The sequence below is a fragment of the Larimichthys crocea genome, chromosome XVII (genome assembly GCF_000972845.2).
Source record: "Larimichthys crocea isolate SSNF chromosome XVII, L_crocea_2.0, whole genome shotgun sequence".
NCBI lineage: Eukaryota > Metazoa > Chordata > Actinopteri > Sciaenidae > Larimichthys > Larimichthys crocea.
In genome coordinates this window covers 17,350,862-17,370,741 of record NC_040027.1, presented here as the reverse complement: position 1 = coordinate 17,370,741, position 19,880 = coordinate 17,350,862, and the positions used below count along the sequence as shown (strand labels likewise).

Here is a 19,880-nt window from a genome sequence, read left to right as displayed (position 1 = left end):
AACGTGCCCCCGGGCCCTCAGAGTTTCAGCAAGTCCCACAGACCGTCCATTGTCTTGGGAATGTGGTTTGCTGTCTCCACTCACCTCCTCCTCCTCCTCCTCCTTCTCCTCCCTCTCCTCCTCCTCCTCCTGTCTGGCAGGAGACAGGGTTAGGTGGTGTTTGGCTCCTGGGTCCTCAAGGCCACTGGGTTTAAACATCCAAACCTGAATTAGCTTCGAACCTGAACCAGGACAGCTGATCAGGCTGTCAACTTGGCATCAGACTTCTGAACACTGTTTGGAGAGGACAGACAATGTTTGACATGTCTGTTTTTTTGTTGTTACAAGCCTGTAAACCTCTTGATGCTCACTCCAATGTACACATGGTTGTTTAAATGGTCATTAAGTGTGCAAAGAAATGTTGATTTTGTCTAAAAATTGCAACACAACACGTCACCAAAAAGGAGGAATTGCCGATATGAAGCTTCTAAAAGGAATATAAAGATGGTCAGACATTTTTAATAAACGGTGGTGATTGTAAATGTTCTTGTTAAAGGTTGTTGGGTAAACTGACTGCTTGATCCTCCTGAAGTCTGTATGTGAGTCTTACAACGTAAGCCCTAGTTTGACGGAGGAGCTGACGCACAATGAGACACACGAGAATCCCCATCGCTGCATCGGAGTGTAAAAGTTTCATGTGAATTTATCAAAATATTTGAATCTGATCTCATCGTTTGTGAGCCTTCAGGTGGAGTTGGTCCACACGGTGGTGCCTCCGGGATATAAAATGGGAATTGGTAGCATGTCTGTGTGCGTGTGTGTGTTTCTGTCTCACACACCCAACCCCCCAATGTCTGGCGCTCAGGAGGACTGCTCCTATGGGAATGCCTCTTCCCGCCTGGTCCGACACACACACACACACACACAGACGCACGTATACTCTAAAATAGAAATGGGGTGAGTGGATCAGACTGTCGTGAGATGGTTTTAAATGTCTGGTCTGTTTCTGTTGGGCTAAACATAAGTGTCAGACGCACAGACGGGTGAGAATTTGGCCTGAATGTCAAATGTGCAGGCGTGTATCTATTGTTACAGTAAATCAGAATAAATTCAGTCGTAGGCTAGACGTTACATTTTCCCCAATATCTCTCTTATTCTGTCTCCCCTGCACAGTGTTTACTCAGCCCATTTTCACTATTACCACATTATGCAGGATAATATATGGTAATTCTTTAACTGTTTGGAGCTAAAGACGTCTGACTTCAGCTTTTCAGGTCCACCATGTTGCTTTAGGCGCTATAGGATGTGTACACCTCGACTGTAACTCCCCGGCTGTGCGCTCTCTCTCTCTCTTCCCATTTTCTATGTTCACAGTATACCGAACCACCACTTCCCTCTCCTTTTCATCTTGCACCTTCTCAGCTCTGCAGAAATAAAATCCAGTTGTGTGAGCATAACATGAGAAAGAGAGAGAGAGAGAGGGAGAGAGAGAGAAAAGAAGAAGTGAGCGGGAGAATATGAAAGAATGCCAAAGAATAAGGAGGAGGTAGATATTGCTAACAAGGTTGCCAGAGACTCTTTTCATTTTTAATAGTCCCGTAGGAGGTCTGGCTGATAAAGTGTTATGTTATATTATTAAATCTTGGCAAAGTTTGAGCTGCAACAGATTCCAACAGTAGCAAGTGTGAAAGTGAGTCTGTAGGTTAGATAAACTGCAGCAAAATTAATGGACAGCATCGTTCAGTCTGTAAAGATACATGTGTTTCTATAGTCTGTAGTCCTTAAAAATACGTTTCTTTAAAACTTTTACATTTTAGTTTCTATAAATGAAGAATCAGTAACTTTTTGCAAATACAAGTTTCATTTTGGTAATCCCTTCTTTTTGATATAGTAGTTAATTCATCTGACAACTCCTGTAAGCCTTTTGCACTTATTTAAGGTCTAAAGGTCTATGAGGAGTCCTTCCTATGCTGGAAACATACACATGACTCAACATACATGAACTGGGCCACTGTGATTAGGCAGTCAGTGTCTTATCAGGCATTAAAAACAGCGATAATAGCTACAGCACATCACAACAACGCAGCATTTTGCTGAATGGCAAAAAAGGAGTGAGGTTTTTTTTCAGGCCGACTGAAAGCAACGAGGAGACGCATACGTGTTCGTCTTGAATAGCAAGAACAGCCACTTCGAAGAATTCACCATTAAGTGTGTGTGACCTCTCCTCCTGTGCTAGTTTCTGTTGCTGGTATTCAGTGTTCTTGGAAATGTGCACATTTGATACATAAACAGGAAATGATGCATGTTTAATACAAAACTCTTTAAGAAAAAAACAGCAGCACTGATGATCACAATGCAACGCTTGTGTGTAGAAAGCTTCTTTTATTATTATTATTATTATTATTATTATTATTATTATTATTATTTCCGAAGGTGTTGCTAAGACCAGTGAGAACAATCATTTTGCAGATTATCATTCTCCTCTGTGCCGTTTCATTCTTGCACAATCTGTCAAGAAATATTCCATAATATGTAAAAGTGTACATGAAGAACACGTACGAGAGAAGTCTATTTAAACACGCAGAACATAATTAGTTGAAAACTCTGTTTTCAACTAATTATGTTAGTTGGATGTAGGGACATGAGCGTAGATATCTGAACCTACAGCAAATAAATATTTGCAGATATGTAAATGTAACTGCTCAGTAAATGTCATTGTGTCATGCAAATACAGACGCACCACGTATGTGTGAGCTTCAGTGTGTGCACATCTACTGTACAGTGCTTGTTAAAGGATCCTCTAATGCTGTTGTTTATCATCAGTCTGGGATGTATAGTGCATTCCTGGAGTCTTTTTTGGGTGATGCATTGTTCATAATTTACAGAGTTGTGGTACCAGCTGTCCATCAACGTTTCCTAGAATTATATTCTACAAACCTCAGACGTCTGCTCTGAACCTGTTGGATTCTTCTTCTTTTTTTTACGTGTAGGTGGACAGAGTAAAAAGTGACAATGAAAGCGGTGACAGAGGTTGAGGTTTTGTAGCTGAAAATAGTGAGCATCATCTGCCTGGTTGGCAAAATGCAGTATATCTCTTTGCTGCATTGCATTCTGGTCTACAGACGCTGAGCAAGAACTTCTGCGGGCTTCTTTTAAATTGGATCTCTCTCTCCGTATAAACGTTGGCGTAAAAAGGGCAGCAGATAAAAGACAGACTTGCTCTTTGATTCTGAGGTACTGACATGTGAATCTGCCACTTATTGCAAATGTTTAGATGTTTTACACCCAGGAATATTTACGTACATTTGTTTTCAGAGTTAAAAGGCGATGAAGTACACCCAGAAATAAAAATCTCACATCATCACGTACAGCTTTTAGTGCCCCTTCACCTGTGAAGTGGCCTTTCAGGGGATGATCTACCTGCTCTGTCCTGATCTTCAGCCCTCTCTGATCTCCAGAGCTGAGCGGTGGCTGAATCTACAATCCAAGTCCACGTCTGGGCTCAGTCAATAATAGCTGGGGTAGTGTGACACCAGCCAGTTATTTCAGATGACAGGAGGCAGATAGAGCATGATAAAATAATTTTCCCTCTCTCTCGTGTCTCCCGCCCTCTCTTTCTGAGACAAACACTTACCCACCTTTCATTCTTCTACGGTATTCTTCACATTAGGTTCCGTCTCCAAGCTCCAAGCATTCTATTATTCACTAATTAGCAGCATTAATAATCTTCAATTAGGCATATAGCTTTGAGTGCATGTGGAAGTCTGCCTCTTTCAAGTGTGTGTGTGTGACTGTGTGTGTGTGGACGAGCGTCATCATGACACCCTGTCCTCTGGTGCTCTGGTGGCTTTCCACCCAACACCAACTGCCTAATGAGGGAGTGAAAGGCCACGGGCGGAGGGGGTGGGTGTGCATATAAGTGTGTGTATGTGCACTTTGTGTTTTGTGTCGGCGGTGCGTGTGTGTGTGTGTAATTAAAGATCAGTGCCAGCAGGGGGGACCTGTGTTAGAAAGGGTCACCAGAGCAAGCAGCAGGCCATCGCCAACCTTTGGTCATTATCTACCGACACTGCCAATAAATGCTTCTGAATGTGTGTGTGTGTGTGTGTTTACGCTTCTGTATATGTGTGTATATGTCAAGAGGCCAGCCACTAAATTACTTTACATCAATAATATGTTTTACAGTTTATGTTTGTGTCACTTTCATTTACCTTATAGTTTAGCACTAAAGGTCCTTCCTTCTAACGCCTCCTAGTTTCAACAGTCTTGTTGAAGATCATTTTCATCATCAATGAATATGTTGATTATTCTTTGATTAACTAATGAAGCGTTTATCCTATAAATGCAGTTTAATGATATTGCCAATATTTCCAATATTTGGCATCTCTGCATCATGAAAGCTGCATGAAACTCTTTTTACATTTTTTTGAGTGAGGGAAGTCCGTTTTGGCTATGGCGGTGTGGTCCGCTGTGTTTTTGTTGGTGGTCCTGGGGCGGAGAAGTTGAACTGGACCCAACTTTTGGAAAACACACAACCGGATGTCACACTGTAGCTGCTCATGTCAGGCAAACCCCTCTACAGTCAGCCCGAAATGTCACTGAAACTGTGACTATCCAGGTGGATTCATGGACTAAACTCTGATACTCTACCTGTTGTGTTCTGGGTTTGTTTATTTCATATACCCAGTTCCTAAATCTGTGTCTGGCTTGCCAAGTAGTGACACAAAGAAGTTTCTTTTTGGTTTAAGAGAGAGAAAATGAGCTTTGGTCGGGAGACATAGACTGTGAATGAGAGTGAGGGAATGTTGACATCTAGAAAGCCGGTTAATCATAAAATAAAAAGTTATTTTCTGATTGTTCCACAGCGGTTAAGTCCAGCACAAATAGACACAACCATCAGCCGCCTCACACACCGCTGGACATTGCAGTGATTTGCTGCAGCGCCTGGTCTCGTATGAATGTAGCCTAAATAGTTGCTGACTACTTTGAACTAGTGATATATTAAAGCGGTGCAGGACTTACTTATCATACAACAGCATTTTAACCATTGTTTCTATTGGTAATGATGATTTCTGTTGATGATGGTTTCACTGTATCCTGAAGAAACACCAAAGTGTAGTGGGGCATGAAATGTTCAGTCGGGTGATGAGAGAGAACCAGATCTACGGCAAGTACAGAAGGTCAAAGGTCTCTTACCTGGAGGTTTGACTACTCTTATTTCTTTTTAGATGATTCTCATTGAACTCAGTTCAGCGTCATGATTCATTGGAACGATGACCGAATTATCCTCTAAACATGAATTATCAATTGTTTTCAAGTGCAGTCTGACTTTTAATCGTTCTGTGTCTCCGTGTTTTTGTTTGCTTGTTTTTCTTTTTCTGTTTATTTGGGCTTGTTTTGTCTGTCGTGTGGGTATGGATCCCTCCCTTCAACCTGTCAGTTGCCATCCAGCCCACAGAGTCACCACATCAATATCATGTTTACAGGAAGCAGGAATTGACAAGCAGCTCTCTCTGTGCTCCTGCATTTGTTTGCTTCTTCTCAAACTGTTTTTTTTTTTTTTCAGATGTCTGTGTGCACAATCATGTGTGTGTGACACTGCAGAGTGTGCTGTCTCTCCTGTCAGGTGGTATGTGTGAATTGTCATAGGTTGATTGGTTAGCCTGAGAGGCAGCAGCAGGAGTAAAGGCAGGTGCTCCGGGGCAGCAGTGGGAGAACTAGAGTAAAGTCCCCCAGCCACAGCGCTTTCCCTCTGGGCTTCCAGCTCCAAGCGGTGCCTGGTAGCTGGGAGGCGGCTCCAGGCTCCTGGGGCCCTGATGCTGGGAAAAGATGCTTGGGATACAGAGAAGAGGGTTATGTGTATGTCTGTGTTTGTATGTGTTCTGTGGGGGGATCCCAAGTAGCTTTGTTTACCGGTAATTAATTCACCTGATTGACATAACAGCTGCTGGAGCTATGGGAAGGCAGTGTCATATGTGTGTGTGTGATATGTACAGCATGCTCCCATGCATAGTCACAGTGTGTGTGTGTGTGTGTGTGTGAGCATATTTGGCTGCATACCTGTTGTGTGTATGCGCGTGTGCATGCCTGTGCATATCGAGGGCATTTCCACGTTGCAGGGTTGGGAGTTGGGTTTCCCGGCAGAGCAGCTCCGACAGCTCTCCGTCTTCCATCGATCCCGTCTGTCGGCCGGCAGCCCTGCTTACACACTCCCGCCTCTCTGCTAATCTTTATAGAGTTGACTTCACTGACAGAGTTATTGGAGCACTCGAAGATGAGGGGAGTGGAGGAGAAAGAGGGCTGTGACAGAAGGACAAATGGGGAAAGGGTGACGGCAGTTAGGAGGAGATGAATTCCTTGTTTGGTTACAGAGATGCACAAGGACTAATGAAACCAACAGTTTGTCTGTGAGCTGCAGAAACTATATATATATATATTTTTTTTTTCATTCATATGTCAATACTTGCGTACATACACATCCCTCTTTATGTCGGCACAGCTCAGTCTTTTTTTTTTCTTCTTTTTTTAAATTTCTGATTAATCCTCACCCGGTCTTTGCAGTCTGCTCGAACCAAGGACAAGCTCTTTACATTAACAGCTCCAACCCGTCTGCTTTTTCAGCAATATTCACAGTGTGTGCTTTTTTTGTGTAGCTGTGGAGCCGACAAAGAATGAAAAGAGAGAAAGAGAGAACGTAGCAGATATAAACAGAAGAATGAGCGAGACACAGGGAGCCTTGAGTGAATAATGTAAGCTCATAGAAGAGTTGGACTGAACTGTGAGTGTGTGAGAGAGACTTTGTGTTCAGAGCCTTAGGGCGCCAGTGTGGACTTTTAACATTTTTATGTGTTTGTGAACACGTTACAGTGTTTGTGAATGTGTGTGGAGGTCGCTGTAGACCGTACAGTCAGTCCAGGCAGGTCAGGCTGAGCCTTCGCGATTTGAAACACACACACACACACACACACATATTCACAGACACACTACAAGTACAAAAGCACTAACAGGTCGGTATCAGCGTTGTTGTGGCCAGCAGGTAGCAGTGTGTTGGCCTGCTTGTCTGGACCCAGATAACAGCAGATCCATTACCCCCTGGAAGCCGAGGTCTGATCACCGGACAGATAGAGCCGCTCACTCACTGTCTGTGGGCCATCCAGCAAGCCAGCTAGCCAAACAGTCTCCGCTGTGGTGCTAAAGAGGATCACAACCAGGGGCGAAAGGAGAGCAGCCCCCTTCTGTTAGATCATAACTACAGAAGGACTATACTCATTTGTCTCAGAGAGAAGAAGTGTCTGTCTACAGTTTGAATTTGTAGATGAGTGAGATTAGACCTGAAACAACGCAGATAATAAAAAACCCTGTGGTGTTTGGAAAATAAGAAACATTTTAAATAATAAATAGTAGTCACATCGACATTTTTAAAAACATGAAAACTGCATATATAGCTCATGCAAATCTGGTGAAGTTTGAAAGAGCAGTAATTCCCAACCTTTAGTGGAATAATTTGATATTCGATACACTTGGACTAACTCTGTCCAAAGGTAACAAAATCCATCCACAAGCACCTTTAAAGCTCATTAATTCATCGCATGTGTTTAATCCAGACAAAAATGGGAAGTTGTGGTTTTAGGACGGTTACGTGCTGATTTTTTTAGAACACTTTGAGAGACATAACGTGTTTAATAGTGAGCGTCATGGTTACTGGTTATCTTTGGGGAGAACTGAGCTAACCGCTTTTCAAGAAGGGATGTGAAGTGTTTTTCCCTAAAATGTTGAGCTACTCCTTTAAACAGATTGGTCCCTGATCTCTGAGGCGTTCAGGAGCTTTTCACTTTTCAACATGCCTTCAAATTGTAAACAGAGACATGAAAAATATAAAAATATTTCTATATTTGTGCACAGAAAAGACGCTGGAAGAAAGAACATAACAGAAAGATTAAGATAAAAAAAAAATCAAATACTTAATTGATCCAGAAACTCTTTTTCCAGTATGGCGGAGTTATGGATGCAGATTTAAGACGTGTTCAGCAAACGAGTGGGATCATTAGTTAAAACTGGGTGCTGAATGACGGTTGCTCGCATGAGAATTTATTTGAAAGGAATGAAGATAACGTTATAAAGCCCTAATGGTTTTATGGAGGTGGGGAGAAGGGAGTGAGACAGAGGAGTGCGATGTGTGTGTGAGGTGTTAACACTGTTCAGGTGTTGTGTGTCGGGTTTGTTTGTGTGCAGAGACGAGAGAAAGAGGGAGATAGTGGCAAACAGGGCAGCTATCAAAAGCCACAGGCTGCTTTAAACTCCATCTCTGTTTCTTATTCTCTCTTTCTTTTCCCTCTCTCTCTCCTTCTCTCTCTCTCTTTCCCTCTCTCTGCTCCCTGGCCATGCTGATGATTGACGGCCTGAGGGTTTTAATGGGCACTGGAGAGCAGGAGCTGAGGTCGGGGTTGTCATGGCAACTAGGAGAAGGGGCCTTTTGCTGCTGCTTCACCTGAGTACTGTGGAGCCTCATTGGCTGGTTGAGGCAGGCAGCCACACACACACACACACACACTCGCATGCACACACTCGCTCGCCACACATACACTTAGATGCCAGCACCACTTCCATTCACTCTTCCTCCTCTCCTGCCATCCAGCTACCTCTCGTTTTCATTTCTATCCTTCTTTTCTCTCTCTCCCTCCTTAGTAGATAATGCTCTTTGATACGCCGCAGCTGGTTAACTGCGCGCTTGTGTTTTTCCCATTGTCCCATTGTCCGGTAACAGTTCAACATTATGCACTTTATAAAGGTCCAGCTGAGGTCAGAGGTGTGGTTTTGTAGGAGATCCTGTCCATCAAATTCATTTATTCATTCAGTTATGGCTGATTTGTTAAAGAGGGCAGTTAAGGGGAGAATACTGTAGGTGTGCCATCGTCATGGGCATCGGTCAGAATCCATCAGCCGCGAGGCTCTTCTTTGCAAAGATTTATTTTCAAACTCATACTAACTAACATAAAAGAGGGGCAAAGACACATTACTCAGAACTTAAAGAAACAAAGATGGAAATTTGAATTTAGGTCAAAATTATTAAGCGGCAAGGATAAGTGTTCTTAGTTAAAATAAAAGAATCCACAAACCGAAGAGAAAGAAAGTGCTTACCAGCGCTGCAGCCCCATGTTGTGATCAGAAAAAGAGTGAGTCAAAGGGTGCGCAGGAGTGAACAGGTGAACTCAATCAGGTAAATGAGGAGTGAACAAAGGAAGAAAGAACTAATCAGTGCTGAGGTAAGAGGGGAGAAAGATATCAAAATCAAAAGAAAATGTGAATCTTTACAACACGATCCGAGACAGACCACTGGAAAATCACTTCTTCGTATTCGCCAACAGATCCAAGGACAGTCAGACCACATCTAAATACACACCAGAGTAATTAGACTCGATGCAAAACGTGCTTGACCACAGCGGACCCAAACAGACAGAACACCACATAACAAGCAGCAGCCATTGAAAAGGGAAAGCAAAGTTCACACTTTACACTCTTGTTTTTTAAAAAACACATTTTTATATTGCAGTGATGTGACCATAACACACATTACACACACACTGACAAACAGATGTAAGAAAAGCCACGATGTACGAGCTACAAGACCCTTTAAGACTGAATATAATCTGGACGGAGATACCAAGAGGTAAAAGGCAGAAAACTATCCATACCCCTCATATCAGTGGAGTTAATGTCCATCTAAGGTTAACCCAGGTCAGATATTAGGCTGCCTCTGCCTCCACTAAATAACATGAATTACCATGAATAACTTTGTGATGCTGGGGGCAAGTTAGCTCCTTTACTTTCTGTTTGGTGGGTACTCTTGACTTCTCCCTCTTCACACTTGTCTGCTGATACAGTTCACATACATATATAGACCTGTTCCTCGCTGTCTGACCTCTCATCACCCCTTGAGAGATCCCTCTGTCTCCGCTCACTCTCCATCTCTCGTTTGCCAGCTTCATCTGTTTAAATGTCCTCGCTCGCTCTCTCTCTCTCACTCTCACTCCTGTGGATATGTCCACATCCACACTCTGTAAATCCCACAGACTCACACACTCTCTCCGCCGTGTGTTTGTGTGGTGGTGGTAGTAGTAGTGCGTGTGTGTGTGTGTCCTGCCTCATGGCCCCGGGCCCTGTTAGTTAGTGTCGGGCCGTGTGGGTCAGCCGAGGGATGGAGGGATTGTTTGCTCTGGAAGTGGAGCTCTAGTTACAGTGGGGGGAGGGGCCGGAGGAGAGTACTGTGTGAGTGTGTGTGTTTGTAGATTTTGTTGAGCATCTATAGTTGTTTGGTAGCTAACAGAAAAGAGCAATATTAGTATTATTAAAGCAACAATGCCTGCAACAAGTCCTCCAACGTAATCAACACAATGATTTATGGTATGATCCATGGTTAAATTTAGTTCTGGTTATGCAAAGTCCTGTGGTCACTGGCAGCGTGTCAGCGTGGAAGGACTGTTTGTAGCTTTATAATCCCTCTTTCACAACACTGGACCGTCCTGTAGCTCACAAACTGGCTCCACATTGTGATTGAAAATTGGATCTCTGCATATGTTTTTTTGTTTGTTTCCGCCTCTCATCACGTTGTGAATGTCTCAGAGCTCAGACAAAGCAACCAAAACGCAGACTGTCAGGCTCACCAGCTCAGAAGAAAACCAGAGTAGTGAGTGTCACATCTGTCTTCTCCTTGATGTTGAAAATTGATTGTGATTGAGAGCAAAGATGAAGGAAATATTGCCAGAAACATATTTGGAGGCCATATTCAAACTAGAGTAGATAAAGGCTACTCTGTATAAATCAAGACTGTGATACTGATTTATAATTTTTTGTTACGTTGTTCCTCAGTATGGAGCAAAATCCACCAAAGCATGAGGGTGGGCTGGATAATGAACCACAATACTTTTACTTAATGAAACGTGTCTGTCACATTGAGTATAAAAACTGTTGAAAGCTGGCAAGACGTTTTTTAAGAGTCCTTGATGAAAAACACGTCTGTCATCTGCAAATTAGCGTTCTGAAAAGGACATTGTTTTGGGTATCGAAACTTTGACATTTGATGTGTAACCCAACATGAAGGGCACCACTTGAAGGCTTTTAATTTCAAACAATCTGCAGGGAGTGTTGAGTTTTGAGTTGAGGAGCGTCAGACATGGCGTAAATGTACAATCTGTACACCTTGTTTGTGTTGGTCAGCAACCGTTTGAAACTTTGCTAGAGAGGAACAGATTGTTTGTACAGCTCAGTAAAGTAAATCTGAAAAGAGTTTGTCTTCTGTGTTTTGGAGAACGCAACAAGAGCTGCACAATTTGTGTGACTCTTCCTGTTCCTCCATAACTTACATTTTCGAGTCCAGCTAGGTCTGAAAAGGTACAATTGATTCGGCTGTCTGTTGCAGTCAGACTGCAAACTGCAGTCCACTGGAGGCACGCTGAAGCCTCCCTAAAGTATCTGCATCTTCTCTGCCCAGATAATTTTGTGTCTTAATCAAATAATTTATCACTGTGACTAAATAATCATATCTTCATCAGTTGTCAGTAATTGTTCCATTTGTGTCCAGAAATTCGGCGAGTGTAATCAGCGAGTCGCGAGTTTTGTTTGCGAACAATTTCTGTGCGCCGTATCTCTCTTTCCAACACGATTATTTTAACACCTTGCTGATTGTGTTGCTCCATTGAACATGAATGCTGAGAGTGTGCTTTCCTGTGTGTTTTTCAGAGTGCGGCCGCTGCTCCCAGTCCAGTGATGGGCAACATGCCACCCAATGATGGCATGCCAGGTGGACCGATGCCCCCGGGCTTCTTTCAAGTAAGAAAAAGAAGTTTCTCCCCTGACCTCATCCACCCCCACCTTTACCCATCACCCGCTACTGACAGCTCCCCTGCTCCTCCCATAACCATCACTAAGCCTATCCTTCTGTCTCCTCCTCCTTTTTTAGCCTCTTTAGCTGTCCTAATCCCTGTCCAGATGTGTTCCCTTCTCTGTCTCTCAGCCTCTGTCCCATATGTCCATGCTCGGCTTGTTTGTTAACTCCTCGTGCTCTCTGTCACGCTGTAGATACAATTAACCGACTCCTTTTTTGCGATATCTTGCCCAAATATGAAATATCGCTTTAGTGAGCGAGTGAAGGTGCTACTAGATGTGGAGAGGAGAGGAGAGTGGAAGAGAGAGGACGAGGCTATTTTCTCTGGTTCGCGTTGCTTCACTAATTCCTCCTGTCATCACTGTTCTCTGAAGGCTGTCTCTGAGGCTGACGGGGTCACACACACTCTCTCTCTGTTTCCATCACTCTCTCCTGTCTCTCTCTCTCTCTCATACACAAACATGCACACACAAGCCCCTGACACTCTGACACACATTAAACTAGTAACACTTAAAATATCTGCACACCCAGAGATATTCACTGAATTGGCACTCAGGTGACAAGGTAACTGAAAGAAGCGTATTCGCTTAAAATTGCTACACTACTATAAATGCATCTAAAAGACTATTACTATCAAGGAAATTGTTTAAGTGGAACAGTAGTTGGGCATAAAAATCATTTGCAAATATTAGATTTTATGACATATCTTGTATTGTCTCATATTATTGCCAGTCTAAGCTTTTGGAGCATTTACAGTTTGATGAAAGTAAAGGAATAAATCTGGTTGTGTCTTTTTTAAGGTAGGCAGGGCAGGTAGAAGGTTGAAAGTCATTTTAATCCCTACTTACGTGTCGATGAGCAAGACTCCACCTCCATAACACTCATCTTTCTTTCTTGGATAAAAGCCTTTAAAGGAATCGTTCAACATTTTATTTGCTTTCTTGCTGAAAGTCAAATGAGAAGATTAATATGATTCTTATGTTTGTGTGGTAAATATGAATCTGCTGCCAGCAGCCAATTAGCCTAGCTTAGCACAAAGACTGGAAACGGGGGAAACATCTAGCATAGCTCTGTCTAAAAACAGAATTCACATATTAGGATCTTTAAAGCTCATTAATGCATTTTACCTTTGTATGTCTATCTATATACAGAAACAGAAGTGGAAAATGTATGTATTTAAACTTTAAACTGGATTGGCGTCATGTCCACTTTGCCCGAGAGTGATGAAGAAAGTTGGTGAACGTGACTTTGCGTAACACGTAACAAGCCTCAATACATTACTACATGATTTTTACCGCTTCAGATATATTTTCATCTGTAATAGTGCTTGTTAACAACAACTCCCATGATCCTACGGTGCATCATCAAACTACGACTCTGATAGTGTTACGATGAGACAGTGAGAGACCCCTAGCTGCCCCTAGCTGCAGAAATTAAGAAACACAGGAAAGAGAAGAAGTGTATTTCCACCAAACCTGTATTCCATGACAGTGTGATGAAAATAGTGCTGAAATCAGTAGGCTCTTAATCATACAATTAACTGACTATTTTGATAATCAATTCATCACTTTCAGTTTATTTATCAAGCAAACGTGTCAAACATCAGTCAGTTCCTTCTCAAATGTGACAATTTGCCTTTTTTTCTCTGTTTTGACCATTGTGAGATTCTTTCTACAGATTAATTAAATGTAATTGCAGGTCTAATAACTTCAAACGTCAAAGTTATTTTTTGTTATCTACTTGCTCCTCATATGATTAATGATTAAGCATGTTTTACACATTTGCTCCCACTGGACGTTTAGTACGTCTGATGATGTGTAAATACAGGGTAGAACTGTATCGCCATTTGCCTGTGTTGCCTCGTACAGGTTGATTGGCAGCATGTCGTGTGGTGTGTGTGTGCGTGTGTGTGGGGTGTGTGTGTGTGTGTGTGTGTGTGTGTGTGTGTGTGTGTGTGTGTGTGTGTGTGTGCAGGGGTCGTGGAGAATGTTAATGATGTATGAGCAGTGAGCAGGCCAGGGAGAAAGCTATCTGATGGTGTTGCATGAGTGACATTGCTTTCTATAAATAGACCCTGTGCGCATGGCGGACAGACAGACAGACAGACAGACAGACAAGCAGACAGACAGACAGACAGACAGGCAGACAGAGACAGACAGCCAAACAGACAGGATGGGGCGAGGAGAGTGGAGAGCAATATTCATCCTCCTTGCTTAGCTCAGCTAATCCGAGCAGCAATGCACACAAAGGTAAAGAAAACAAAAAAAGTGTGAACAGAGAGTCTGCATAACGCACACAGACAAAATGTTCTGTGCCGCCTCTCCAAACTTTACATCAGTTTTCCCTAAATTAAGCATGCAGTGTTGCCAGAACAGCAGCATATTTAAATGTGTTGTAGTACGTCCATATGGCATCTTTCAACTTCAGCTCGAGCTAAAACCACACACACTGCTCTGGTAGCTGACATTCACTCCCTGGTGGACTAATGGCTGCGGTCGGCGCTGAAACTGCAGGCTACTGAGTTTTCTGCACTTCATTTATTCATTCAGGTGAAGGGAAAGCAGGGTTTTTTTTTTTTAATCTTTCCCTTTTGCATGTTATTGAGATTTTACTCACTGCTCTCAGTTACACCAGAGCTAAGGTCTGTCCATGTTAGTGCATCAGATTCAAACCTCAAAAATGCTTTTTGATCTGGAGTTTTGAATGGATTGTATCAACTAAAACTGATTTGTCTGCGTGCTTTAGTCATTTCTTGTCTCAGCTCCAGGTCTCTACTTCCTCTCACCCCCTTCTCCCTCTCCTCTCTCCTTCGTACGCCTGGCATCCTTCTCCATGACATTTCCTCACTCTCTCCATTTCCCTTGTCTTTGAAACTATTATTTTCTCGCTCTCACACACACTGCCTCAGTGACACATGCTTACTCACCGACTCCGTTCTGTGTGAACTGTTCACATGCGCTCTGTGTATGTTGCAGATTTTCTTTTTTTTTTCCCAGTTGCGCTTGCGGGGTAATTAACATAGGTGACCCCAACACTGTTATTGGCTGCGGTCCTGAGAGAGAGGGATGAGGGGCAAAGGAGGGACAGTGAAGGAAAATGGTGGTGGAGGGAGGAGGAGGAGGTTGTTCGCTCCCGTGCTCCCTTAATCTGTAGCTGCAGGATGAGCTGGGCATGAGAGAGAAGAAAGGAGGAGAGGAGAAGAAATGGAAAAAAGTGGCAAAAATAGCAGAGAGACGCTGCGAGGATCTCTTTCTTTGTATATATATATGTACAATATATACGATAATTCTCCTCTCCTCTCAGCGTAAAGTCCATTTCTGCTGCATCATGGCCCTCTGGGGAGGACAAGCAAAAGGGGAGATGACAGGGGGAGGAGAAAGAGGGAGGAGAGGCTGCGAGGAGAGACAGAGTTAATGACAGGGAGGAGGAGAAAAAAGAAAGTAGCAGAGAGTGGAGGAGAGGAGAGGACACGACAGAGACATCAGGAAAGTCTTTCAGATTTTTTTTTTTATTGGACTTTGGAGATGTGTGATCACAAAAATGACAGCTGACAACAATAGTGGACAGTTGATAGATTCACCTCCCATCTGCTGCTCCATACAAAGAGATAAAATATATCAGGAAAGTGTTCAAATTCACGGCGGTGAATTACAATGCATGCAAATGTAGCGCAGATGTATAGACAACTGGACTAAATAATGAGAAAAGGCGGCAAAATCTGGAAGAAACCAGTGTAAATAAGAGTGTTAGGCGTCTATCCAGGGAAAAGCAAATTAGATAAAATGTGCTCTTTAGAGATTTATATGGTCCATCTGTCAAATAATGCCCCAGAAATCCCTCTTTGTTGACCTTATTCTCTGATCTACACGTGGTACGTCAGGTACTCCGAAACTTAATGCGCTCCATTAAGTCTGTAAACCAGTTAGGGTGGGGCAGCCTCTTTCTACTAAACTGGAATGGCTCCTCTTGCCAAAAAAGGGATCCGAAGTCAAGGGCAGCGTGTTTTACTGCAGGTAATTGCGGCTCTTCAGGGACAACACCAAAAGCACAACAAGAGGATTAGGTTTGATTACACATTTAAGAACAAGCAACCCAGGTATCAAAGACAAATTTTAAGAACCTGTTCAAAGCTGACACATGGCAGGCACATGGTGAATTAGGGAGACATCTGCTCTGTGTAATTTATTTATCAAAGGTAAGACTGATCTCAGGGTTCATTCTGGTCAGTTGTACTACAAAGATGCGGATAAATAAGGTGAAGTGCTTTAAAAACGTGAACGGCAGACTAAGAATCCTGCAGAGATGGCTGAAGAATGGAGGCTCGAGTATTGTTTATTATCAGCAAGGGTCAAAATCTTAGTGTTTGGTCGGGGTCAGCGTTGGATTCTTTTGGTGGAGGATGTGGCACGCTGATAGTCACAAGGTTGTTAGGTTGGCTTTTCTTGGACACAAAACAGTCCCGGCATCTGATAAAGTGTTTGACTTCTATGACCACTGGACAAAAGACGGCAACAGATTGTGTACAAAAGGCACCGTGAAACATTTTAATCTTATTTTTTTCCACCGTATCTAAAGTAAGTGCCGTGAACAGAAGATTCAAAAAAGACCCAGATGAGAGTGTGCAGGTAAAACTTTTCACTCCTGCCTGAACTGAAAGCCATTGAGGAGTAGAAACTGTCTTTGACTCTTATCGTCACTGCTTATCCATGAGAGGACGGCAACAAAAATGATACCTAACAATTCTCCTTGAATGACAGACACTTGGAAACGAGTCCTCGGCAAACATTTTCTCCATCCATTGTCTGCCTGTAGCTCTTGTTAGACTCAGTTCAAACGCATTGATAACAGTCACTACAGTTAAACACTGATTTCAATGTAGCCTTTGTCTCCTACTGTGCGTGCTCCATCCCTATCAGCAGCATGTTTCCGATACGCTATGTTTTATCTGTTTAGATACAGACGTGAGAACTCCCTCTCAACACAAACACATTTTTCTTTTCCCTGTGTGTTGGTGAAACTTGGTCTGTAAGCTCTGAACGTTCCTCACAGCTAAGGAGGGGATCGCAGACGTATATAAATCATTTGGTGCCATCCTAACATGCTTAAACGGCTGTCAGCGTTTTCACGGCCGTCCTCTGGGGAGAAAACACTCCTGATAGTGTGCTCCCATCTCGGAGCTGACGTGTTGCCATGCTGTATACCATGAGCTAGCAGGAGACCTACTGCTGCCACCGTCGCTCTCTCTCTGGAATGTTAGCGAGGAATGACAATGAGTGTGTGTGTGTGAGAGAGAGTGTGCGTGTGTGTGTGTGTGAGAGAGAGAGAGAATGTGTGACACAGAGAGAGAGAGAGAGAGTGTGTGTTAGAGAGTGTGTGTGTGTGTGTGTGTGTGTGTGTGTGTGTGAGAGAGAGAATGTGTGACACAGAGAGAGAGAGAGTGTGTGTGTGTGTGTGTGTGTGTGTGTGGTTCTGTTCCTCCTGGCTTTGTTTGTTGTGTTCAGTGATGCAGGCTGCTTTGTGTTCTCGCTCTGTGTTTGTGTGTGTGTGTGTGTGTGTGTGTGTGTGTGTGTGTGTGTGTCCAGTAGTTTGACGGCAGTTACACACTGCCCTCTAGTGTTAGCAGCTGTAAACAAGAAAAAGAAAACTCCGATGACTGCTACTCTTCCATCTCTTTTTCTCTCTCTATCTCTCCCTCTCTCTCTCTTAGTGGTCCATCAGGGGCAGCGGTGTGGGTCTTCCTTAAGCTGAAATGAGTGGTGGGGAAGCGAGGGGGGGGTTGTGTTGATGGGTTTGTGGTACTGTGCCAAGCTGTTATCTCCTTAGCCGGGTAGAAAATGATTTTATTAATTGCTTCATTTAACGCTCCCCGTGCCCCCCCCCTCCTCCTCCTCCTCCTTCTTCTCCCCCCCCTCTCCTACAGATATACACAAACAACGCCACGCGAACGCACTCACGCACTCTCCAGCCGAGCTACTTTTCAAACTCGTACTGCGTACACCTCTGTGACAGTTGAAATGCTCTCTCTCTCTGCCTCACTCTGCAGGGACCTGTAGAGAGAACAGTACGGCCATAAAGGCCATATGCTGGCCCATTCAGATGTAATAGCAGGAAGGCCCAGGGAGGCCCAGCCAGAGGAGCTATGCTCCATTATGGCATATTATAGAGAGGAACAAGAGAGGAGCACAGTGTGTGTGTGTGTGTGTGTGTCCGTGTGTGTGTGTGTATGAGATTGTGTATTACCAACAAAAATGTGCCCACACAGCCACATTACTCAAGTCCCATTTGGGAACAAAAAGATGGTCCTCACAAGATTAAATATTAAATTTTAGGGTTGAGACTTCAGGTTTTTGGGTAAAGTAGGTTAAGGTAATTGCTGGTGTTAAGCATGTAGCAGCTGGTGGTTACGGTGAGGGTGATGCTCCTAAGTGTGTAAAACTAGGCTGTGTGTGTGTGTGTGTGTGTGTGTGTGTGTGTGTGTGTGTGGAAGAGAAGCAGACTGCTGCAGCTGGATCAGTGCAGCCAGATCCCGCAGGGGTGTCTTGTTAGACACACACACACAGACACACACACACACACACACACACACACACTGGCACGTCAACAACAATAACCTCTGAGGTCAGACAGAGCTAGCGCTGCATTAGCCCCAGTGTGAACCTGCTGAGAGACAGAGCGAGCCAGTACAGCTGGTGTTAACCACCCAAAACATACACACACTGAGTAGCAGAACAACCACAGTGGCACCCGAACAAACGTCATAACTTCCAGAGTACACTGCATGTACAACTAGATAAACATTTCCAGATTGCCGCAATAGATTACTGACCGGCTCCATGTTGTGTAGCTGCTTTATTGAAGGTGTGACTGCTTCTCAGATGAGCAGGTGAGATGTATAGACTTGGCGCAGCAAGAAAAGTCAACTGCCATGTCTCAAAAGGACAGGAAGCACCTGTTTGGAGATGCCTCCTGCTGCCGCTTTAGAGGGTTTTGAATCCACAACTAAGTGCTTCTGCTCATGAGCAGTATTGTTTTCACGTGTATGTACAAGCTCATCCCTCCTGCCAAAATCTGCGCTCTTATACGGTGTACCTGGCAGCGCAGCAGCAGCGCTGTATCTGTGCCTGTGGGAACGCACTTGTTTCAAGCTGTCAGTCAGGCATGTTTATTTTCCCAGTGTGGCAGCGCCCACAGGTTCCTGGTGTTCAGCTCTGTCGACACTCCAACGTCGCAGCCATGCCAGAAGAGCACTCACACAGGGAGGGCGGGCGCAGTGGGCAGTGTGGGAAAGTGAGGGGGTGTGGGTATGGAGAGAGGGAGGGAAGGTAGAGATTTAAAGGGAGCAATCTGTGCATGTGTGAAGCATGTGTGCAGGTATCTGTGCAGCTGCCTCCTTTAGAAGAGGTGCACAAGTCTACACTTGTTATGTGTGATGGTGCTGAAACAATTAGTTGATTAATGAAAGCTGGCTGACAGAAAATTGCAACAAATTGCTGACAATAAGCCACGACTTTGGCACCCTAGTAGTACTAAAAAAAAAAAAAAGACACTGACCCAACTGGCATGGGAATAAATGTGATGAATGCAGAAGTTTTCACCAGGACTGTCTCATTTATCTCCAAAGCAAACCATCAGTTTTACAGATGGTATAGTCACATAAAAACTGTACAGGTAGCATTTTCTGGTTCCAGCAACTGACAGTATAAAAAATGGACGGTGTATGCGTGACGTTACCTGTAGATTTGCGATGAGTCGTTGTGAAGCTCAAAATTCGTCACCACGTTGGCAGTCCTGCCTCCTCCACCTCCCAGACCATCTAAAAAGACTTTCAAACACTGCAGTTTTGTGGAGGTTGCCGCTTGGTTCCAGCTCAAATGTGACTAGCTTTTTAAAAGCTTTAAATTTATATCCCTTTAAATGTAATGCCCTGGTTTGGACTGCTCATGACACAAGCAATATAATTAAAACATGTACATGTACACTTTATAGTGTGTAGTAAGCAATAATCTCTGGATTAATCAAG

The 19,880-nt window shown here is 43.6% G+C and overlaps 1 protein-coding gene across 2 annotated transcripts in view; it reads left to right on the top strand.

Annotated features, from left to right (window-relative positions):
* ssbp4 (single stranded DNA binding protein 4) overlaps positions 1-19,880 on the top strand; it is an 83,039-nt gene that overhangs the window by 48,986 nt on the left and 14,173 nt on the right. For both annotated transcript variants that reach the window (XM_019270264.2, XM_019270265.2), the window contains exon 5: positions 11,716-11,805. In XM_019270264.2, coding sequence (XP_019125809.1) covers positions 11,716-11,805 — 90 coding nt within the window. The remainder of the gene's footprint in view (positions 1-11,715; positions 11,806-19,880) is intronic.